This window comes from Ornithorhynchus anatinus, chromosome 16 (assembly GCF_004115215.2).
Source record: "Ornithorhynchus anatinus isolate Pmale09 chromosome 16, mOrnAna1.pri.v4, whole genome shotgun sequence".
Classification (NCBI taxonomy): Eukaryota; Metazoa; Chordata; class Mammalia; order Monotremata; family Ornithorhynchidae; genus Ornithorhynchus; species Ornithorhynchus anatinus.
In genome coordinates, this window is record NC_041743.1 from 4,085,755 (window position 1) to 4,109,759 (window position 24,005).

At 46.7% G+C, this 24,005-nt stretch overlaps 2 protein-coding genes across 5 annotated transcripts; one reads left to right on the plus strand and one right to left on the minus strand.

Annotated features, from left to right (window-relative positions):
- Positions 1-627: 627 nt before the first annotated feature.
- BLZF1 (basic leucine zipper nuclear factor 1) lies at positions 628-14,561 on the plus strand. Of its 3 annotated transcripts, none has more exons than XM_007668863.3 (7): positions 628-882; positions 4,054-4,122; positions 6,957-7,423; positions 8,764-8,963; positions 9,627-9,755; positions 10,993-11,212; positions 12,090-12,614. In XM_007668863.3, exons 2-7 carry the CDS (start codon positions 4,092-4,094, stop codon positions 12,096-12,098), a joined length of 1,056 nt encoding a protein of 351 aa, XP_007667053.2. In that variant the 5' UTR covers positions 628-882; positions 4,054-4,091; the 3' UTR covers positions 12,099-12,614. The 3 variants fall into 3 exon arrangements, with proteins under 3 accessions (XP_007667053.2, XP_007667052.2, XP_001514129.3); XM_007668862.3 differs by lacking the exon at positions 12,090-12,614 and adding an exon at positions 13,191-14,561 and having other exon boundaries at positions 629-882; XM_001514079.5 differs by lacking the exon at positions 12,090-12,614 and adding an exon at positions 13,191-14,561 and having other exon boundaries at positions 629-882; positions 6,960-7,423.
- Positions 14,562-14,947: 386 nt separating this feature from the next.
- Positions 14,948-22,795, minus strand: CCDC181 (coiled-coil domain containing 181). Of its 2 annotated transcripts, none has more exons than XM_029080809.2 (6): positions 22,754-22,795; positions 19,662-19,798; positions 17,931-18,776; positions 16,809-16,955; positions 15,936-16,090; positions 14,948-15,251 (listed from the first exon to the last, which is right to left on the minus strand). In XM_029080809.2, the coding sequence occupies exons 1-6, from the start codon at positions 22,764-22,766 to the stop codon at positions 15,089-15,091; spliced, it is 1,461 nt and encodes a 486-aa protein (XP_028936642.1). In that variant the 5' UTR covers positions 22,767-22,795; the 3' UTR covers positions 14,948-15,088. The 2 variants fall into 2 exon arrangements, with proteins under 2 accessions (XP_028936642.1, XP_001514304.4); XM_001514254.6 differs by having other exon boundaries at positions 17,787-18,776.
- Between the last annotated feature and the right edge of the window lie 1,210 nt (positions 22,796-24,005).

Genomic DNA, 24,005 nt, shown 5'->3' on the forward strand with positions numbered 1-24,005 from the left:
ATAATAATAATGTTGGTATTTGTTAAGCGCTATGTGCCGAGCACTGTTGTAAGCGCTGGGGTAGATCCACAGGGTCATCAGGTTGTCCCACGTGAGGCTCACAGTTAATCCCCACTCTACGGATCAGGTAACTGAGGCCCAGAGAATAATAATAATGTTGGTATTTGTTAAGCGCTTACTATGTGCAGAGCACTGTTCTAAGCGCTGGGATAGACATAGGGGTATCAGGTCGTCCCACACGGGGCTCACAGTCTTAATCCCCATTTTACAGATGAGGTAACTGAGGCCCAGAGAAGTTAAGTGACTTGCCCACAGTCACACAGCTGGCAAGTGGCAGAGCTGGGATTCGAACTCATGACCTCTGACTCCCAAGCCCATGCTCTTTCCACTGGGCCACGCTGCTTCTCTAACAAATACCAACATTACAATATTATTATTATTATTATTACTCCGGGCCTCAGTTCCCCCATCTGTAAATGGGGATGGAGCCTGGGAGCCCCACATGGGACAACCTGATGACCCCGTCTCTCCCCCAGCGCTTAGAACAGTGCTTGGCACATAGTAAGCGTTTAACAAACACTATAATTATTATTAATTATTGTCACGACGAGGAGAGGCAGCCGGAAGCCGGAAGTCAAGAGGGAGCGGAAGTTGTTGGAAGAGAGGAAAAGAGCCTGGAGGTGGGATCGGCTGTTTTTCCCGGGAAGGCTGGTGTTTTGGCAGTGCTCACTGTGTGCAGATCGTTGCACCGAGCGCTTGGACGGCTACAGCAGTGCGGTTGGTGGGCAGGCTCCTGGTCCCCCCCCCCCCCCCCAGGACCTGCCAGGTGGAGTGGAGGCCAATGATCCACCCCTGAAGACAGCAGCCAGGGAATCAATCCCGGTAAGTTGTCCTGGGAATAAATAAGAAGAAGAATTAATAATAATAAGAATAATAACGGATATCTTGGCATATAGTAAACGCTTTAAAAAATACCATTATTATGATTATTAAAGAGCCTGGTTAGAAGACGGGACGTAGAGAAGCCCTGTGGCCGAATTGTCCATTCCAAGCGCTTAGTCCAGTGCTCTGCACAGAGTAAACACTCAATGCGAAAGAATGAATAATAATAATTATTGTATTAAGCGCTTACTCTGTGCAGAGCTATGTTCTAAGCGCTGGGGGAGATCCAGGGTAATCAGATTGTCCCCTGTGGGGCTCACTTTTTTTTTTTTATCCTCATTTTTACAGATGAGGGAACTGAGGCCCAGAGAAGTGAAGTGACTTGCCCAGGGTCACACAGCAGACAAATGGAGGAGCGGGATTAGAACCCACGACCTCTGATTCCCAAGCCCAGGCTCTTTCCACCGGGAATGAAGGGAGCACCCTACATGTATCCACTCTCTCATTTATTCAGTTCATTCGGTCGTCTTTCCTGAGCGCTTACTGTGTGTGAGGCTTAATGTTGATGTCTCTTTACTTGCTTTGTTTTATTTCGTTGCCTGCCTTCCCCCCTCCTAGACTGCAGACCCATTGTTGGGCAGGGATTGGCTCTATCTGTTGCCCAATTGTACTTCCCAAGCGCTTAGTACAGTGCTGTGCACGCAGTAAGCGCTCAGTAAATATAAATGAATGCAGAGCACTGTAATAATAATAATGTTGGTATTTGGTAAGCGCTTACTATGTGCCGAGCACTCTTCTAAGCGCTGGGGTAGATACAGGGTCATCAGGTTATCCCACGTGAGGCTCACAGTCTTCATCCCCATTTTACAGATGAGGTAACTGAGGCCCAGAGAAGTGAAGTGACTAGCCCACAGTCACACAGCTGACAAGGCGCATTCGAACCCATGACCTCTGACTCCCAAGCCCGGGTTCTTTCCACTGCGCCACGCTGCTTCTCTAAGTGCAAAGCGCTTGGGGAGGTACGGCGTTAAAGAGAGCCAGTCTCTGTCCATAACAAGCTCACGGGCTAGGGTGGGGGGAGACAGACATCGATACAAGTTAAAAGGCATCGATATAAATAAATAAAATTGCAGATCTATTCATGTGTGCTGTGGGATGGGGAGAAGGGGGGATGAGCAAAGGGAGTGAGTGAAGGGGATGAGGAAGGGAAAGGGGGGAAGGCTAAGATGCCAGGCTCCTGCGACTTGGGGTGGTAATGAGGTGGGTGTACTTAGTACAGTGCTTTGCGTGCACTAGGTGCTCAATACGTAGTATTATTTAATAAAGAATAGTAGTGATTGATACTAGTAATTTGAGAGGTGATGATGACCATATTCCCCTTTCACTGTCAACTAATGATGCAGCAAAAAAAGAATAAACAAGAAAGTTTAAAGCGATCGGTGTGGTGCAGCTGTTTCCCAGCGCTTAGAAGAGTGTCAGGCACATAGTAAGTGCCTAACAAATACTATCATTATTATTATTCCATAGGAGGGTAAATAGACTAGAAGTGGGACGAAGGTTGAGAGGGATCTTGGTTAAACTCATAGATTATGGGGACAGCGAAGGTTGAGGGTGGTAAGTTAAGATGAACAAAAGGAAGCACTTTATCACACCTGTTAAATGGGCTACCCCAAAAATTGCATAAGAAGAATTAGCCCTGGATTCCAGAAAAATTTAGGTATGTTCATTGGCGATAAGTCCGTAATAGGGTATTTGAGGAGAAAAGTCAAAAGTTTGGACACATTCATTGGCGAGAAATCCGTAAATAATAATTATGGTATTTGTTAAGTGCTTACTGTGTGCCAGGCACTGTTTGTAATAGGTTATTTGAGGAGAAAAGTCAAAAGTTTAGGTTTGTTCACTGATGATGAATCCATAATAGGTTATTCGAGGAGAAAAATCAGTGATGCCCTAGAGTGTGTAGGTTGTGCGAGGTTCAGTTCGAGACCCTTGAGGGATGTGCAGAAAATAGGATAAGATGCAGTCTGTGCTCCTGTAAAGCGATTATTACAGGGACAGATCGGAGATGTTAATTACTGTCTCTGTCATCTAACAGCTGAATGGCAAAGACGGCGTCTACCCTATTATACATCTGAGCGTCCTTCAAGTGTGGTAGGCAAAGATTGAGTCCTGGGCTGGTTGGATTTGTGTGGTATGACCCAGTGTGGCATGTTCTTAATTCTCTCTTAAACCAGAGGTAAAGCGAGACCATGGATTATAACTGATTAGAACCTTACGGTGAGGGTAGTTTAAGATTAGCAGGGTAATTGGCCCAACACTGTCTAATCGAGGCCAGTGTCAATTAATCAATGGTATTTATTGAGGGCTTACTCTGGGCAGAGCACTGTACTAAGCGATTGGGAGAGTATAGTGCAGTGGAGTAGGTACACACAATCCCTCTTCACAGGGAGCCGACAGCCTAGAGGGGCAGTAATACCGTTTAGAGTTCTGAAAGCTACTTTTTTATATATAAAAGGTATTTGTTAAGCGCTTACTATGTGCCAGGCACTGTTCTAAACGCTGGGTAGATACAAGAGGATCAGGTTGGACACAATCCCTGTCCCACATGGGGCTCCCAATATTAATCTTCATCTTTCAGATGAGAGGTCATTGAGGCCCAGAAAAATGAAGTGACTTTCCCAAGGTCATCCAGTAGACAAGTGGTGGAGTGGGGATTGGAACCCAAGACCTCCTGACTGCCAGGTCTGGGCTCTATCCATTAGGCCGTGCTGCTTCTCAGACACTTGTTAGGTGTCTCCTAGCCAGGAGGAAGGAGGTGGTTAATCACCAGGATCAGCTGGAGCAACAGATATTTATTGAGCACAGAAGATATCAATTAAGGCCTACACAGATTGGACTGTGGAAGGAGGCTGGACCATTTTGATCCACATAGCATCAGGCAGGTGTCAGGGTGACGATTTTGTTGGTGTTAGATTGGCACCAGGGTGATGATGTCCATACTAGGCCACTTCATCTGATTCCTCCATAGAATCTGTAGGTTCCTCCCCGTGAGAGGCATGGGAAAAGTTGGCCTTTCCAGAGGTTCCGAGTGAGAAAACAGTAGGTCCCTGTTGGCTTCTATGTTGTTCCGTAAATATACCTCCTTAATCTTTTCATGTCTGGATTTTTCAGTGGTTAACCGAAGGGGCAGCTGTCCACGATAAGGAAAAATGACTTCCCTTCAGAGCGTGGAAAGCACAGGTAAGTGTTCTTAGAGCAAGTAAATGAATCTTTTTCTCCTGAAAATCAGTGTTAAGCGCTTAGTACAGTCTTCTGCACACAGTAAGTGCTCAAAAAATACCAGTGATTGATTGTGGAGGAACGGCTGCCGGTGACAGTTCTCCTGAGTGGAAAATGTTGCATTTCCAAATTCACACTCTAAATAATGATAATAATTGTGGTATTTAAGTGCTTACTATGGGCCAGGCACTGTACTAAGCGCTGGGGTACATATAAGCAAATCGGTTGGACGCAATCCCTCTCCCACTCGGGGCCCACCGTCTCAATTCCCATTTTACAGATGAGGTAACTGAGGCACAGAGAAGTGAAGCAACTTGACCTCGGGGTCATATGGCGGAGCCAGGATTAGAACCCATGACCTTCTGACTTCCAGGCCCAAGTTCCATCCACTACACCATGCTGCTTCTCTAAAAAGCACTGCACGAAATATACTCCTTCAAGGGGTTTCATTTTTAGAAAAAGGCATAGCAGTAATTGTATAATAAGAAAAGTAGCTCTTTAGTAGGGAAATCTTAACCTCTTCCCTTGTTCTATTTCCCCCCCAGCCCTTTTATTCCAGATGTGAAACAGCAGTCGATATTTCTTTCAGCCTGGGGAAAAGCTAGGGGACCATAAAGTTAACAAGCTGCGTTCCTTTTCTTCTTTGCTGTAAATAATCTAAAGAGGTAGGAGCAGTGTAGATTGTTTTGTCCGGTCCCTTCAAAGGCCTGGAAAGATAAATTAAGTTTACACCTTTGTTTTAGTTGAGGAAACATTACTCATGATCGTAAGGATGATTCAGGAGATGTAAAAGTGTCGTATAGCCTGCAAATCATATTTGCATTTTAGATTACTTTTGTTGTGAGGAGGAAATAAGGCAAGATCAAAAGTTGAACCCTTTCTTTTATGGTATTTAAGTGCTTACTATGTGCCAGTCACTGTACTAAGCACTGGGGTAGGTACAAGCCAAACAGGTTGGACAAAGTCCACGCCCCACATGGGGCTCGCAGTCTTAATCCCCATTTTGCAGATGAGGGAATTGAGGCAGAGCCAAGTGCCCAAGGTCACACAGTGGACAAGTGGCATAGCCAGAATTAGAACCCACGTCCTTCCGACTCCGGGGGCCGTGCTCTATCCACTAGGCCACACTGCTCTACCTTGCATTCCATTAGCCATAACGTGACATCGACATTCACTGGATGAGTGGTAGCGACTCTGTGATATTGCCATCCTAAATGGTCGGAATATCTCACTCGTGATGCTGTAAAAAGCAGATATTAGTTCCTTCAGGTAGAACCTAACGGCACTTGGGAATTACATTAAATTCATTTACTTGCTTGGGTGGAAATATTCCCTGCATCTACTCATAAGGAAAAAAAGCATGTGTGTAATTTTTGTTTGCTTATGTCTGCCAATCTGTTGTTATTCTCCCAAGTGCTTGGAAAGGTGTTTTGCACACAGTAAACCGTAGGCTCCTTGAGAGCAAGGTTTGTGATTGTGTCTTCTAACTCTGTCGTCCTCTCTGAAGCGCTCGGCACAGTAGTTGCTTAATAAATACTATTAATTATGAATACTATTAATTGACTGGTAGTCTACGGAGTTAGCGGTTAAAGGCCATTTTATTAAGCCCTGTCCCTTTGTGGCTGCCTCTGTCAGTCTTGCATTTGGGCTTCCAGGTAGAAAACAGGGCCAAAAAGGATGTTACGGAGTCGCCTCTTGGGCCCCGCGACTCTTGTAAAATACTCAGTTGGGAAGCTGGTGGCCATCTTAAAGATGATTCAGTGGAAATTCCCCTTACAAGTCCTGACTTGTTCCCATACTTTTGGGATAAGGTGCCATCTTCAGTGTCCTTCCCAAACCCTCAAATTTGCCATTGCCTTAATAATAATAATGTTGGTATTTGTTAAGCGCTTACTATGTGCCGAGCACTGTTCTAAGCACTGGGGTAGACACAGGGGAATCAGGTTGTCCCACGTGGGGCTCACAGTCTTAATCCCCATTTTACAGATGAGGGAACTGAGGCACAGAGAAGTTAAGTGACTTGCCCACAGTCACACAGCTGACAAATGGCAGAGCTGGGATTCGAACTCATGAGCCCTGACTCCAAAGCCCATGCTCTTTCCACTGAGCCACACTGCTTCTCAATCAAATTGCGAATCAAAGTCCAAATCCTAGTCTAAGATAGGGACGGGTGGATGGGTTTGAGGGTGGGGAGGAGAGAGAGAGTTCCTACCATTCATATATCAGCCAGATGAATCACTGCGATGTATTCAAAGCTGCCTTTCACCCATTAGCCCTTTGTATAAATAACTGCAAAAAATGAAAACTTCTCCCGCACCCTATGACTCAAAACCTGATCCATGTAATCCAGTGAAGCTACATATGTTTTGAACAAAGACTGGATTTTAAGTAATATTGCTACCTGTGGTTTTTTGTTAAGCACTTACTATGTGCCAGGCACCATACTAAGCGCTGAGGTGGATACAAGCAAATCGGGTCGGACACGGTACCAAAAACCTGACAGTTTAACCCGAGTGCCCCTTGTAAAAAAAGTTCGGAAGGAGGATTCAAAGCTGTTACTTTAAAAAGGGCCTTGATCTCTGCAGTTTCCCTGGGGAAGGGTAGCCTATACAGACACATCAGTCTCAGGGAGTTGGTGTACTTTGAGTTGGACATTTGGAAAATCGTTCCTTCTTAACTTTTGCGTCTTTTCAGGATTCCCGAGCAGAGCCCACCTGCGTGATGAGTAATCTTGTCTCTCTCACTCTCTTTTTCTCTCTTCCCAACCCCCCGCCCCCTCCGCCACCAACCGTCAGCAGTCCAGCCTCCTCCGGCCCCCGTCCGTGGCGCGGGCGATGGCATGGAAACGGAGCCGCCCCCAAAATGCGTGGAGACACCGAGCGGGATCCAACCGCCGGGCCGGCCCGGCCCGCGGAGCCCTCGAAAGAAAGGCGAGCCGCCTCCTCCGCCTCCCCCGCCTCCCCTCGGCCCGGGCGTCCTGCGGCTCGGCCAGGCCCCGGCCCACAAAGCGGTGGAAGTGGAAGCCGTGCGCATTGTGGTGCCCAGGGCGGCGGTCACCCACGAGATCCCGTCCAGAAACGGGAAGGTGGCCAAGCCCCTGGGGCACCATAAGGGGGACTTCCTGGGGCCGTCGGAAGGGGTCGTGGACCCCCGCAAGGAGCTGCAGGAGCTGAAGTGTGCGGTAGAGAAGCTCAGGAACTCGGAAAAGCGGCTACTTCAGGATAAAGAAGGGCTTTCCAACCAGCTACACGTCCAGACAGAGGTGAGGGTGGAGGGAAAATGCCGCCCCTTCCCCAGCCTCCCGACGACTCCAGCTGTTGGCACGTCTTGGCTGATGGTGTTCCACTCTTCACCCTGCCCCTATCCCAAGTCTCCCCTTCCCGCCGGGGCCCTGAAACTTTCACCACTTCTGCCCAACTCTGCCTGTGACTTCAGGTGGTAGGGTGAAGGGTGGGTAGAAGAACCACTGGCTGGCTCAGTGAGTAGTAAATTGCTAAAATATTTGCTTCTTAGTAACTCAGAATGCTTTTACATCTGTTATTTCATTTTTCGCCTCACAGGATCCATATAAGGGAGGGAGAGCCATTATTACTATTATTGTTATTTTTCCTCCCTAATAGTTGGGGAAACGGAGGCCCAGAGATTTCCTCTGGACTGTGAGCTCATCCTCTAGATTTGCTGTGGGCTGGGAATGTGCCTGCCAATTCTGTTATATTGGACTCTCCTAAGCACATGCTACAGTGCTGTGCACATAGTAAGCGCTCAATAAATACCACTGATTAATGTCACCTGAAATCACCCAGTTCATGGTAGGGCTAGAACCAGTAGCCAAGTCTTCTGAGCCATAGCTCAGGGCTGTGACCACCAGGCCCTGTAATTTTCTAACTAAATACTTCAAAGCAAAACATTTGCAATATAACTCTTTGGAAAACTTTTGAAAAATCTTTTGTATCTTTATCATCTGTTTGTCAACATGTGGATGAATGGATGATTTGCAATTTGAAAACTTTGATGTGAGATCTAGTGCGTAGAGCACAATAGGGATTCAGATAAAAAGGACTTGTATTTTCCCACTTTGTGGAGCTCAAAGTCAGAGATGTGCATTAATGAAGCTAAATATTTATGTGTATCAATTGAGTGAGGGATAAAATGAAATCTAATGAAATTAGAGTGGGAACTTAACATAGTGAAATCTAACTTCCTCAGATACCCAGCTTCACCGGGACATTAATCCTTATCGTCAATCAATCTTGAAACCTGTGTCCTTACATTAACAGAAATATGTAATTGCAGTCATGGATGGGAGAATATTTGGGTTCCATTGCCATAATATATATATATATATATATATATATATATATATATATAGCCCTTACTCTGTGTCAAGCACTGGGGTAGATTCCAGCTAATCACGTTGGAAACAGTCCACGTCCCACATGGGGCTCATAGTCTTGATCCCCAAACTGAGGCCCAGAGAAGTGAACGGACTTGCCCAAAGTCACACACCAGGCAGGTGCCAGAGCCAGGATTAAAACCCAGGTCCTTGTGACTCCCAGGCATCTCTGCTTCTCTGAAGCTTCTCTTTGTCTGGCTCTCCTGCAGGTGAACCGTGAATTAAAGAAGCTGCTGGTGGCGTCTGTTGGGGACGACGCACAGTACCACTTCGAGCGGGTGGCTCGGGAGAAGAACCGGTTGATTTTAGAGAATGAGGCCCTGGGCCGGAACACGGCCCAGCTGTTGGAGCAGCTGGAGCGGATGTCCATCCAGTGTGACGTATGGCGCAGCAAATTCCTGGCCAGCAGGTAACTACCCCAACCCCTCCCTTCCCCTACCGCTCCGGCTCACCTCACCTTCCCTGGACCTCTGGGATCCTGCAAGGCTGAGATTTAATCGGCGTGGTCAGCTATGGGGAGCAACGTGGCCTAGTGGAAAGAGCCAGGACCCGGGAGTCATAGGACATGAATTTTAACCCGATCCCGCCGCTCATCTCCTATGAGTTCTTGGGCAAGTCGTTCATTCAGTCGTATTTAGTGAGCACTTACCGTTCTACAGTACAACAGAGTGGCTAGACGGTCTTTCCTGCCTACATTGAGTTTACAGTCGAGAGGATAAAGGTCAGTATGTAGACACGGCCTAACCCAGTAGCCATCTGTGGCTCCTTGCTGTAGGTTAAATATCGGCTTTTAAATCTGACCCTTTCATCAGTACAAAATTCAGGAAGTCTTTTTAAAGTGGTTAATAAAGATTCTGCCCCTTAAGAAAAGGGACGTTTTAGGGCTATTTCATTGCACTTTCATGGAGATTTTGAAGACGTTAAGCTGTTGTAGTTTCTTGACGAATGTGCTCAAGTTTGATATTTTCACCTTGCAAAAGCCAGTTCATCCGAACAAGTGGTTGGAGACACTAACCATTAAACCTGTCGGGGCCTCGCCTAGGGACAAGGTTTTCGATCTTATCTCTTCCAGGGTTATGGCAGACGAATTGACCAACGCCAGAGCCGTTCTTCAGCGTCAAATCAGGGAAGCCCAAAGCGCAATCCAAGATCTCCTGAGTGAACGGGAACAGTTTCGTCAGGAGATGATCAGTACCCAAAAGTATGACCCACGGGGCTCCCTCTCACTTCCTTCTCTCTTCTTCCCCCCCATCCCCACCCCCTGCCAACTGCCGACAGCTGAAACTGGCCTTCCCGCTTTTATTTTCATTATTGAAACTACCATGGAAGGGAGATGAATGATGTGATCATCTACATCGGGCACCTTCTGTTCTGGGTTGTCAACAGTATACACCTGGTCTCACCCCCAGCCCAGTCAGAAGCTCCCCAGGCAGGCAAGTCAGAACAGAGAATTTCAGGCTTTGGGTCTGTCAGAATTTACCCACTCATGCTTTCCTCAAAAGCCTACCAAATTATGGTGGGGTTTAGTCGATCAGTTACGGTATTTAGCACTTACTGTATGCTGGACACCGGGATAGGTACAAACGTAATAATGGCTAGGGTATCTGTTAAGCGCTTACTATGTCATGCATTGGAGTAGATACAAGATAATCGGGTGCCACACGTTCCTCATATTCAAGTTGGAGGGAGAACAGGTATTGAACTCCATTTTGGAGATGAGGGGATTGAGGCCTGTAGAAGTGAAGCGACTGGCCCAGGGTCACACACAGGTCCTCTGACTCCCAGGCCCGTGCTCTTTCCACCAGGCCACGCTGCTTTTTGATAACCGAACAGACGAGACACCATCCTTGGCCCATGTGGGGCTCACAATAGGTGGTAGGAGACATCAAAATAAGGGTGATGGATTTACGGACTCCCACTCCACAGGCTGACTTATCTCCCTGCAGCCTCGGGGCCAAGAGATTCTGCTCCCTCCAACCACTTCCGTCGTCAGCAGTGGGACGGGAGGTCCATTTAGAATGTGAATGGAGAAACTGTGTAAATGGCGTTTCGCATACTAACCGGGATCCTTGGGATAAGCCTTAGTCCTAGGAGATGAAGACCTAAACTACAGTTCCCTCATCTGTAAAATTAAGACTGGAGCTCTATGTGGGAAATGGACTGTGTTCAGACTGACTGGCATCTATCTACTCTAGCGCTTAACACAGCGCCTGGCACATAGTAATCACTTTACATATACCATTTAAAAAAAAAAAGCCGGTCTCTTAAGGTTCAGTCCTATTCAGGCTATGTGATTAAGACATCACTGGTTTTTGTTACGTAAGCTACACACCCCCTCTGCCCTCCATTTCATTAATGAAATCACCATTGGGCCTTTGTTTCCCAACCGATATTTCAACAGTGTAATGTGGATTTTTTTTTTTTGTATGCGTGTGCAGATTACTAGAGGAGCTCTTGGTTTCCCTACAGTGGGGTAGAGAGCAAACCTATTACCCGAATGCCCGGCTCCACAGCACTGCAGAGCTGGTAGCAACAAATCACAAGCTGGCCAAAGCAGTGAACTCACATCTCCTGGGCAACGTTGGCACAAAGATTCCAAAAAAGACTCCGCAGCCAGTGGAATTCTGCAGCACCCCTGCTGAGAAAATGGCCGAAACGGTAAATCCATTCTCTTTCCCTCCCTTCCTCCCTCTCTCCCGTCTTCCCTTCTTCCCATCCTCCTCCTCTGTCTCCCTCTCTCCCTTCTCTCCTTCCCTCTCCCCCTCTCTCAAAGTCCCGAAGCCTTTCTCCCGTAAAACCATTTCGATTTCGAGCCTGCCACTCAGATCCTGAATCCTTTCATCCAGTTCCTTGAGTGTACGCGAGGTATTTAATCTTGGTAGCTGTGCCGCTGCTTTGAAGCTTCCTGATTTCTAAATCCCAAGCAAGTGTGGTAATCAGATGACAGAAGTCCATGGCAGTGAGCTGAACATTGTAACCCAAAAGAAAGCAATCGCGGTCCCTGGGTTCTCCGTGTAGGTAAAGTTAGTTCAAGGGCTCGTGTAGGCCGGCTTCGGCAACCAGAAACAGTGGTCGTGCCAACCTGTGGGTGGGCCGTGGGAAAGAAGCGGGAGGGAGTGCCAGGTGGCTCAAGCCTTCTTCTGAGGCTTGTGACCCAGGGCTGCCGTCCCCGCCCCCCTCAAGCATCCAGGGATGACCAAAACGGCAACATGGAAGCCCGCGGAAGCTGCTTCAGATTTGGTCGGCGGTGTTGATTGAGCACATACTGTGTGCAGAGCACTGTACCAAGTGCTTGGGAGAGTACAACACAACAGAGTCGGGAGACACGTTCCCTGTCCAACAAATTTACGGTCTAGAGGACGAGCTTACAGTCTAGAAGAAGGGGCCCTGGGGACATAATAATAATAATGGCATTTGTTAAGCGCTTACTATGTGCCAAGCACTGTACTAATCACTACGGAGGGATACAAGGGGGTCGGGTTGGACACGGTCCCTGTCCCACATAGAGCTCACAGTCTCGATCCCCGTTTTACAGATGAGGTAACCGAGGCACAGAGAAATGACGTGACTTGCCCAAGGTCACGCAGCAGACATGTGGCGGAGCCGGAATTAGAACCCATGACCTTCCGACTCCCAGACCCGTGTTCTATCCACTACGCCATGCTGCTTCTCTACTACGCCGTGCTGCTTCTCTGAAAGTGAAGCTACAACCCGAAAGGGGACATCGGTGGAAAAAGCTAAGGCCAGCTGCTGATGGGCCAGCCAGAGTGGCTCGCGGGTGGCTGACTCTTGGTGTTGGAAGGATCGAAGAGCAAATAAAATTAAATCCATAAAACTTAAGCCAATCAATTATACCGATTGCGCACTAGCCAAAGGGAACGATTTGGCACTGCGTTATGATTTCGATCATTTTGAAAAGTTCAAATTTTAAAGACCGTTCCGTGTAAATGATATTAAGGTTTTAAGGAAATGACAATTATTTTAAACCTAGGTACCAATTTTCTCCAATGGGTATTTACTCAGGTCTAAATAAAAAATTTGAAATAAAAATTCATATCAGCACCGCCTGGCAGCTCCAAAGCCTAAAAGAATAAGTTCTTTTGAATGTTGCTAATAAAAATAGGGAACCATTTTGTGCAGGCTGCTGACGCTGACGGCCACATCCTCGCCACTTCCGTCACTTGCTATTTATCGGGTACCCACCCTACCTTCTAAACACTACTGCCTTAAATTTTGAGCCTTCAGAGGACGAGGCTCAAATTTGTGTCTCAGGTAAAATGCAACAGGTGCTTAATAACTTTTGCTAGCTGTTATATTTGCATCTAGAACATTCTCTTTGAGCGTGACTGTGCTTCCTCCTACCTGTAACTGATTCTAGTGTGCACCTTCCCGCTAAATTGCAAGCTCCTTGAGGGTAGGGATTATGCCTACTATGTCTATTGCACAGTCCTGAGTGCTTAGTACAGTGCTCTGCATTCAGTGGCTGTATTGAAGTGTTTAAAGGGATGAAATGCGATAGCAGCCTCAACCAGTACTTTTCAGTGCTATAAGACAGGTAAACATCCTTTTAATGGAAATTTCAGCTTTTGCTCTTAACTCTGGTTTTTGACTCTTGTTTAATTCTCGTTTCTGTTAGGTTCTGCGAGTTCTGGATCCTGTTACCGCTTCCAAAGGTTTGTCGGAAGAACCATTTTCCAAGTCCACACCAGCCACCTTCCTGGCTTCCAAAAAAAATATTGGACGGTTTCACCCTTTCACCCGATATGAAAATTTAACTTTCAATTGCTGCAATCACTGCCAAGGAGAACTTATCGCCCTTTAAAATTGTACTGCATTTAAGGCGGTTCGTTCTAGGGTTTTGGAGACATTTCGTATCATATAGGTCATTATCTCTTTGCTTTTGGGGGTGGAGATTTTTGCTGGACGGTTATATCATGCTGTTTCTACTTAAACATTGTATTTATGCTGTAGACTTGTTACATGCTTTGGATTCCAGGTCCCTAGCTGATTTCTTCTCAGGGTGAGAAAGGTCATAGAGAGAGCCAGCTTTCCAAAGCACAACCTTGGACTCCCAAGGTGATTTTCCTTTATCCAGGCAGTTAATGTGATTTATTTTTTTTTTCTCAGTGATTCAAAAATTTTTCAGCCCTGAGAGTTAAGATAAATTGCTTATTTATTTTCTCTTTTTAAGTCGTTCTAGATCAGACTCTACTGTATTATTGACCTCCCGAGATTTGTAAGCTGGTCAAGTTTTTGGGGGTTTTTTGGTGCTCCTATGAAAATCAAGGTTGTACTGGTGGGAAATTTCAAAATGAGAGGCAGGGAACAGTCATGAAAAATGTTTCCTCTGCTGGATGGGAAGAGGAAACAATTCCTGTGTAGTGCTGAATGAGCTCTTTGGTGAAGGTGCAACTTGAAAATGAGTGTTTCTCTTTGTGTGTGTGTGTAGGGGTGTGTGTAAGCGAGATTTGTGCAAGGGAATCTTTTTGCAAGTGGATGGAAGGATAAAGAAAAGGAGCAAGAGACCTCAGCATTTTTGTTAGCTCTGTTGAGCAACTGCAGTATTTGGCAATAATACACACCTCAGAAAATGTTTGGTCAATTCATTATTATTATTATCCTGGTTTGGGCTTTCACCAAGTTCATAGTAAAAATATATCCAAATGTGTACATTTGAGATTTGTATAGCATATTGAAAATGTTCTGAAAAACAAAATATAAAATGGCTACTTGAAGGCCTGACAAAGAAAACTACCCCTTCATTGGAAGCTTTCAGAAATTGCTACTTTTTCCTACTTTAAAGTGGCCCCACCTTTGCACCTATACCAAATCGTGCAGATCTGTTGCAGAAGTGCCTGCCAGAGAGACTTTCAAGTCTGATTAATGTGTGGGATTGGACATGAACTTTGGGCCACTGAGGAAAAAACAAAACAAAAAAACATTTCTAGGTGCTGCATTTGCTGTAACTCAAGCTGGCAGAGAGCAATAAAATCCTTTTCTTACTGTATCCTGAATGGTATTCTGCATGTTTATTTCAGCATTTTGATGGAAATGATGCCTTGATTATATCTTCTTGAATGCAAAATGCTGGTCCCCATAATTGGTTTCCTACCCCAGCTATTCCTTTAGCTCTATGCCCGCAGAGTAGCAAGAAAAAAATCATTCAGTGGGTGATAAGAGAATATCATGGGCATTCGTATCTACCCCACCACGCAGAACAGTGTTTGACCCATACACTTAACAAATACAATGCGGGGAAAAAAAGAGGGCCTGGTTATGCTGACATCTTGTGTAGCGTGGAAAGGGAGGAAGCTAGAAGTTGATCAAGATCAATTCCCTTCTGTTGCTATCCAGACTTTAATAAGTTAAAGTCACTGGCGAGTGGGTGACAGGTCACTGATATTTGGATATTGAATGATTATCTTTATTTTTTACTCAATATACAAAAAAAGATTACTCAGAGCCTCTAAGTTTAAGGAGGGACATCCACTGCCACGAAAAATAACTCAAGTATTGGGTAGAGGTCTGAGGTCTTCAGCTCTGTTTGTCGGTGAAACGAAAGGCTGTCATTTCCGAAAAAGCGCTTAAGATGTGCTGGAGTTGTTTCGCTCGTCTGGCTTCTATCCGGTGCTGTCTGGCTTGCTCTCTGGCGGCCTGTTGCTCTGCTTGCTTTTCCACTCGTTTCCTCCTTAACCATCTAGAGAAACAGGATCCAGTTTGTGAATATAAAGAACGACTTGCCCAGACGATAGGAAAAAACTGGAGATTTGGAGGCCTAAGTTACCTGCGTCTTGCCTATAACAGACCTTATGAAGTATAGATCTCACTTGAAAATGCTTAGCCTCCCAAGCCTAGATGCATGACAACCGCAGGGTTGAGAAGCAGCATGGCTCAGTGGAAAGAGCACGGGCTTTGGAGTCAGAGTTAATGGGTTCGAATCCCGACTCGGCCACTGGTCAGCTGTGTGACTGTGGGCAAGTCACTTAACTTCTCGGTGCCTCAGTTACCTCATCTGTAAAATGGGGATTAAGACCGTGAGCCTCATATGGGACAACCTGATTCCCCTGTGCCTACCCCAGCGCTTAGGACAGTGCTCGGCACATAGTAAGCACTTAACAAATACCAACATTAGTCCCAGTTTTGCTGCGGACCAATTGGATAAAACACTATATCCATTCTTCACTCTTAATTTGCAAATTATTTTTTTCCACCATTATAGAATAACCACTATGAAGCATTAGAGAATTGAATTCCAGGGCCCTGCATTCTTTAGGAGATTAAACTAAAAATGAGGGACTGAGGAGTTTTTGTTTTGTTTTCTTTTTAAATGGACGTTTCTCCAATTTACGTTTTAAATGAGGCCCCAGATATTTGAACTTACTGCTTAAAGGCCCTATCGCGGCTTTCTGCCCCCTTAAGGAAGAACAAACATTCCTCCTGCCGTTTCAGGTCCTCGATCTGTTTTTCTTTCATCTGTTCTTCCTGCTTTTTTTTAAGCCATAACCGGAAAGCTTCCTGTGGATCTCTGTTCTCTAGCTGTTTGGAAAAACAGACTTGTGTTAATATCCTTTCAAATGAATGTTCATCAAAACTCTCCTAGGTTCCTCCTTGCCTCTACCCTTAGCTATCGGTCCAAGGACACCCCATGGTTCTGAGGAGGTAGCCTCGGGCCCTGTTGGGGGATTCAAGACTGTTTTCAGAGTTGTACTTCCCCTTCCTACAAAGAACGGCGTGGCCTAGTGGATAGAGCACGGGCCTGGGACTCTGAAGAATCTGGGTTCTAATCCCGCCTCCACCACTTGTCGGCTGCGTGACCTTGGGAAAGTCACTTCACTTCTCTGGGTCTCGGTTCTCTCATCTGTAAAATGGGGATTAAGACTGTGAGCCCAATGTGGGACAGGGACTGTGTCCAACCTCATTTGCTTGTATTCACCCCAGCGCTTCGAACGGTGCCTGGCACAAAGTAAGCGCTTAATACCATTATTATTATTATTATTCTTACTGTTAAACTGCGACATCGAGTGTGAACGAATTTCACGCGCTGATCATTTTGCCGATCAAATTTTTTTTTTTTTTTAACTCCAACGGAATTTAGTGAGCGCTTACCGTGTGCTGAGCACTGTACTAAGCACAATAGATAATGTAAACCGGATCCCTGCCTTCAAGGGAGCTCACACTCAAGCTACAAGATGCTCAAGAGGACTTTTGAGGCCGCACTATAACGGTTGCCTCCTTAGCCAGGTCTTTTACATACCCTGCTGTTCATGTCTTCCATCTCCTTTGCTCGCTGGATTCTCTTCTCTTCTAGAACCTGTTCTTTTTTCTTCAGCAGCCAAGCTTTGAACACCAACTCATTCTCTTTTTTCTTCATCTCCTCCTCTTCTCTTTTCCGCTCTTCTTCCTGTTGGAATATCACAAAGGTATGAATGAAATTGTAGTAGGCAAAACAAAGTCCATTTGAAGACAGCGTAAAGAGTCAAAAGATGAGAGTCTGCTTTTCCTTTGGGATCTGCCATCTTGGGGGAATCAGGCCTTAAGCAACAGCGTGGCCTATTGGAAAGAGCATTGGCCAGGGGAGTCTAGACTGTAAACTCTTTGTGGGCAGGGAATGTGTCTGCTAATTCTGTTATATTCCCCCAAGTGCTTAGTACAGAGCAGTGCACATAGTAAGCACTCAAATACTTTAATAACCTGATTAAACGGTGACTATGTGTCCAACACTGTTTTAAGCACTGGGGTAGAACAAGTTACCTCATCTGTAAAATGGGGATTAAGACTGTGAGCCCCACGTGGGACAACCTGATTCCCCTGTGTCTACCCCAGCGCTTAGAACAGTGCTCTGCACGTAGTAAGCGCTTAACAAATCCCAACATTATTAATCAGGTTGGGTACAGCCCCTGTCCTGCAAGGATCTCACGGACCAAGTATCAGGGAGAACGAGGGAACAGAGAAGTCAAATGAATTACCCAAGGTCACATAGCAGACAAATGGCAGAACTGGGATTAGAACTCAGGTCCTCCTGACTCCTAGGCCCATGCTCTATCCACTAGGCCACTGCTTCTCTAATGTACGACCCTGATTATGTAAACTCAAATTTCTGTAAGTGACCCTTTAGTCTGCCAATGGGGAATCCACCTTAGAGTGGCCATTTCTTTCGCTTCCAGACTGGCACTTCCACGGGGACGGAGTTCTCGTACAGTCCCCTGCCCCGTTGACTGGCTTCTGCTCTCACCGCTTTCCTTAGCTCCTCCTTCTGGAGTTCTAGCTGTCTCTGCCTTTCTTTCTGTCGGGGTGAAAGACAGTACGTTGAGTTGACAGAGGAGATGCTGGCCGATTTGGCCCTGCGAGGAGATTTCCTGTTTCCGCCGCTCCTCACCGTGTTGGCCGCGGAGCTTGGGCGATGCTTGGGACTGGACGCGGGCTGAGGGATACAAGCCAGCGGCTCTCCCGAGGACGAGAAAACGTTGAAGCGTCGACGGATTGAAGGTTTGTCTTTCCTAACCCGCCCGGGCCCTCTAGCAGTTGGGTAGGAAGAGCGGGAGACTTCCTGCTGAGAAAACGTTCTGGAGAAAGGCACGCCAATAGGAGGCAGGAAGCCCTGGCTCTCCACATCTTGCAAATTCAAGAGTTCAAACTTTCCGGATCGCTCCACGAGGACATGTCCGTTCTTTAGTCCGTTGCTGCTGCTGCCGTTAGTAAACGAAAGGAGTACGCTTTCGGGGCGGATTTCATTTGAAATGTGCAGCTGGGAGATTTTCCCAGAGACCTCCCCTTCGATTTCGGCATCCTCTGTACCCGGGCCCGGGCCTTCCGGATCAGGGGGCACTTCCAGGTCGACCAGTTTCTCTTTGAACTTCAGCTTTCGTTCTCGATTTTCATCCACTGGCTCTTCGCTCTCTAGGAGCCTATTGGCGAGGATGACCTTCTCCGAAATATACCGCTTGGCTTCCTCTTCCCCCTCCTCCTCCTCCTCCTCGTCATCCAAGACGTTGTCGCTCTCCAGCTTGGACTCTTGGGAGGAGTTTTCGCTTTCCGAATCGGATCCGGGATCCGAAGGGCTAAAGCCCGGCCCGGAGAGGAGGTCGTCTCTCCTTGGGGACGGCTCGGCCTTCAGTTCTCCGTCGTGACGTGGGTGCCGTCCTGCCAAGTCTCCGCTTCTCTCCTCCCCTCCCGATTTTGGGTCGATATCCACTTTCATATCCTCTTCCGCCTCACCGGGGATCTAAAATGAAACCAGGTTCTTTAGTGTACCTGAGAAGCTTGCTGAACTGCATAAATAAGCTTATGCAGCACGCAGACATTAATTCAACATGATTGTACGCTTGTGAGTTTTCAGGTTAAGGCTCTTGCGGTCCATAAGGGTGGAAGTTCCTTGTGGGCAGGGAATCAGTCAGCCAGTTAATCCTATTTATTGAATGTTTACTGTGTGCAGAGCACCGTCCTAAGCGCTTGGGAGAGTACAATATAACGGACAGATTGCCTGCCCATACTGAGTTTACAGTCTAGAGGGAATGTGCATTCTGCTTCCGTTGTGCTTCCGCAGAGCTCAGTACAGAGCACTGCACTAATGTAGGGGCTCAGGAAAATCTTTTAAGCTCCTCGAGGTCAGGGATCACATCTCCAAGAGGCCCTCAGGGACTGTGTCTACTTGGCTGTATTCTCCTAAGTACTTAGTACAGTGTTCTGCACTCAAGAAAACCAGAAGGACCTGGGCTCTCATCCCAGCTTTGCCATGTGTCTTCTCTTGGCAAGTCATTTCACATCTCTGTGCCTCAGTTCCTCATCTGTAAAGTGGGGATTGTAACTTGTGAGCCCCCTGTGGAACATCAACTGTGTCCAACCTGACTGGTTGATTACCTTGTATCTTCCCCAGTTCTTAGAACACTCCCTGGCACATATATAAGCAGATTGTAGCCTCTACGCTGTAAGGTCACTGTGGGCAGGAAATGTCTGTTTACTGTTGTACTCTCCCAAGCACTCAGTATAGTACTCTGCACATAGTAAGTGCTCAATAAATATGACTGAATGAACAAAAGCACTTAAATACCATTAAAAAACCAGGAGTACACAACTAAGCACTTAAGATATCATTAAAAATAACTGGTACCTCAGTGTTGCCAGTGTGCTGTGTTTCTTCTTCATTAATAAACCAGTCCAGGTCCTTTTCAAAGTCATCTTCATATTCTCCAGTTTCCATGGAGCCAAACCCTTCCCTTTCATTCATTCTGTCTTCTTTCAGGAATCCTAAAGGGTGGAAAACAAATTATAATACACGATATACGCCCACAGGACAGGTCTCTGGGAGAAATTTACCCCAACTTTGAATTAATCAACCAATGGCACTTACTGAGCATTTCTATGGGCAGGGCACTGCCTGAGCGCTTGGGAGAGTATAATACAACAGAGTTGGCAGACACATTCCCTGCCCACAATGAAATTACAGCCTAGAGGGACTTGGGTGTCTGCCTCCTCCGTTAGAATTTAGACACACTGCGAGCAGGGGGTGTGAGAGAAACATGTCCACTCCACCTCCCAGAAGGGGAAACTGACAAATCCCAGCTGAAAATCAGGGCCCTGCGATGGTAAGACCTGCTCCACTCTTTATAAGTTCACTTAGCGACAGGGAGGAGGAGAGCAACCTCCCTAGTAGCCAACCTGGCCCCTTTGGCCGGAAATAAGAAGCAGCATTGCCTAGTGGATAGAGCCAGGGCCTGGCGGTCAGATGGACCTGGGTTCTTATCCCAGGTCCGCCACTTTTCTGCCGAGTGACTTTGGGCAAGGCACTTCACTTCCTTGCTGCCTCAATTACGTTATCTGGAAAATGGGGATTAAGTCTGTGAGCTCCAAGTGGGCCAGATTTGCTTACATCTGTTATTTATTTTAAGGTCTGCCTCCGCTTCTAATCTGTAAACTCCTTGCTACTGAACTCTCTCGAGCACTTAGTAGGGTGTTCTGCACACTAAATATCACTGTTTGACTAATAGAACGTTCTTCTTTAAATTCAAAAAAAAGCTGCTACTCGATTCGAGATTATGAGAATATTTTAACACTGTCCCTTGAGCCTTTCTGAAATGCGTCACAGGATTTAACTCCCTTCAGCCCTCTTAATTAAGCTTTATCCCTAGAGCATGTGTGCATGATTCTCACTCCTGGGGAGCCTGCTGATTGAGACATTTTCAAAGATCTATGAATTAAATGCTACTGTTATTTTCTTGTACGTTTATTTTACTAGCTAGCTCAAGCAATACACACCTTAGCTCTTTAGTAGAGTAATTCAGCGGCAAACAGTGATGACCACCTTAAATAATAAGGAAAGTCGCAACTGCAATGTTAGCGAAACTCCCTCCTTGTGAACTGTTTACTGGAGCACTTCAAAAGGTCAATGAGATTAAATTACTTTCAGGTTGAACCAGAATAAGTCATTTATCCATGTCAATTTCCTTTTGGAACCCATTTTAGGGAATACCTGTTTCCCTATCCAGTTTCAATTGGACATCGGCTGCTTGAGAGCTATGCCTACTGCTCCTGGAATTTCTGATAGTTCAAAAAACTTTTTTTTTTTGTCTTTTGCTCAGATTTTTATAGAGATGCAGCGTGGTCAGTGGAGAGCGATCGGACCTGGGAGTCAGAAGGTCATTATTACTATCATTATTATGGTATTTGTTAAGTGCTTACTATGTGCAAAGCACTGTTCTAAGCGCTGGGGTTGATACACAGTAACCAGGTGGGCCCACATGGGGCTCACAGTCTTACTCCCCATTTTCCAGATGAGGTAACTGAGGCCCAGAGAAGTAATAACAATAATAATGTTGGTATTTGTTAAGCGCTTACTATGTGCAGAGCACTGTTCTAAGTGCTGGGGTAGACACAGGGGAATCAGGTTGTCCCACGTGGGGCTCACAGTCTTGATCCCCATTTTACAGATGAGGGAACTGAGGCACAGAGAAGTTAAGTGATTTGCCCACAGTCACACAGCTGACAAGTGGCAGAGCTGGGATTCGAACTCATGACCTCTGACTCCAAAGCCCATGCTCTTTCCACTGAGCCACGCTGCTTCTTGCCCAAAGTCACCCAGCAGACAAGTGGCGGATCTGGGATTAGAACCCATGACCTCTATACCTTCCAAGCCCGGCTCTTTCCACTAAGCCACGCTGCCCAGCTCCACCGTTTGTCTGCTGTGTGACCTTGACCAAGTCACTTCACTTCTTTGGGTCTCAGGTCCCTCATCTGTAAAATGGGGACTGAGACTGTGAGCCCCACTGGGGGGGACGGGGCCTGGGTCCAACCTGATCACCTTGTATTTACCCCAGGGCTTAGAAAGAGGGCTTGGCACACAGTAAGCGCTTAACAAATATCATTATTATTATTATTATTGCACGAGGATCCGAAAAAGCACTTAGAGCCATATATGATGCAGCCACAAGGTTGCAATTGAAAATGATGAGGCTCTAAAGGGATACAGGAAGCAGCGTGGCTCAGTGGAAAGAGCCCGGGCTTGGGAGTCAGAGGTCATGGGTTCGAATCCCAACTCTGCCACTTGTCAGCTGTGTGACCGTGGGCAAGTCACTTCACTGGGTCTCAGTGACCTCATCTGTAAAATGGGGATTAATAATAATAACAATAATGTTGGTATTTAAGCGCTTACTATGTGCAGACAACTGTTCCAAGCACAGGGGGAGATCCAGGGTGATCAGGTTGTCCCACGGGAGGCTCACAGTCTTCATCCCCATTTTCCAGATGAGGTCACTGAGGCCCAGAGAAGTGACTTGCCTACAGTCACACAGCTGACAAGTGGCAGAGGCAGGTGAGCCTCACGTGGGACAGCCTGTATCTCCCCCAGCGCTTAGAACAGTGCTCTGCACATTATTACTGTATCCAGGGATCAGACTGCACAACCAACCAACAGGTTGCACCTGAGCGTTTTTTGCACCCTAAGTGGAGACCCAGGCAATAATAATAATGTTGGTATTTGTTCAGCGCTTACTACGTGCAGAGCACTGTTCTAAGCGCTGGGGGAGATAGAGGGGAACGAGGTTGTCCCACGTGAGGCTCCCAGGCTTCATCCCCATTTTCCAGATGAGGGAACTGAGGCCCAGAGAAGTGACTTGGCCACAGTGACACAGCTGCCAAGGGGCAGGGTTGGGATGCACTCCCTCTCTCCCTTCCCACCAGCACCATCATCACCCCCCTGGGACTGACCTCTCCCCTCCATTCATTTCTCCATCCCCTCTTCCAAAGGGCAGGACCGGCTCTTCTTCTTTCTTCTTTCTTCTTCTTTCTTTCTTCTTCTTCTTCTTCTTCCTCCTCCTCCTCCTCCTCCTCCTCCTCCCTCCCGGCTCAGGCCACGCACTGCGGCAGCGGCGTCGGAGGCCGGGCCCGCGTCCCCATGGCAACGGCGAGGCCCCGCCCTCCTCCATCCGGGTCTCTCCCCGGCCCGGCCCGGCCTTCCAAGGCGCATGCGCGTCGGCCGGCCGTTGCCCTTTCGTCGCCACCCGGCGGCTCCACTCTCTAAGGTGCGCGCTCCACTCTCGCGAGAGAGCGGGCTCCCGCCGTTTCCATGGGAACCACACAGCTCTCCCCCTCCGTCGCCTTAACGGCCATTTGCGAGGAGGGCTCTCAGAGGGAGAGGGGCGGAAAGAACTTTTGCTCCTAAAATAAGTTAAAATAAATGGGGTTGAATTAATGAAGGAAGCTCAGGCCTACCCGCTTGCCTGCTGTGTGACCTTGGGGCAAGTCACTTGACTTGTGCCTCAATTCCCTCGACTTTTGCCTCAGTTCCCTCATCTGTAAAATGGGGATTAAGACTGAGCCCCATGTAGGACAGGAACTGTAGCCAACCTGATTACCGTGTAATCAGCGCTTAGAACAGTGCCTGGCACATAGTAAGCGCTTAACAAATACCATCCTCACACCTTACTTGGCCAGACCCACTTGCAATGGTTTTTTATTTGCTTTTTTAAAGACAAAAATGCATCCTGAGGCCTAAATTTACTGTGAAAGCCCTTCCCACTTCCTACCGTTTTTTTAACCATTTCAGCCTGGTGGGTTTTCCCCAGAGTTGTAATCTTGAAACTGAGAAAAATTTTGAATCTAAGAGTGGTGTTCTGAAGGACATTTCTTTACCTCACTGCTCTTGTCGCTGAAGAGCTAGACGGGAACACGGGCAGAGGGGAAATGCAGCTTCCATTGTAATAGGGTTCAGATTAGACGATTGAGGTGAATTATTAGTGTCGCCTTTCTACCAAGAGCTCAGAGAATATTAGGTCATTTAAATGGAAGAATTCTGCCAGTTATTCAGATGGTAGAAAGGACCTATGAAGTTAAAATTATTTGGAACTATCCTCAGCTTTGAATTTAAAGCACAATATAATGTTTCATCACGATTCAGTAATTTTATATACCTGGAGCTGAATTCAAAATTGTTAGATTTTCACCATTATGAAATTTAAAA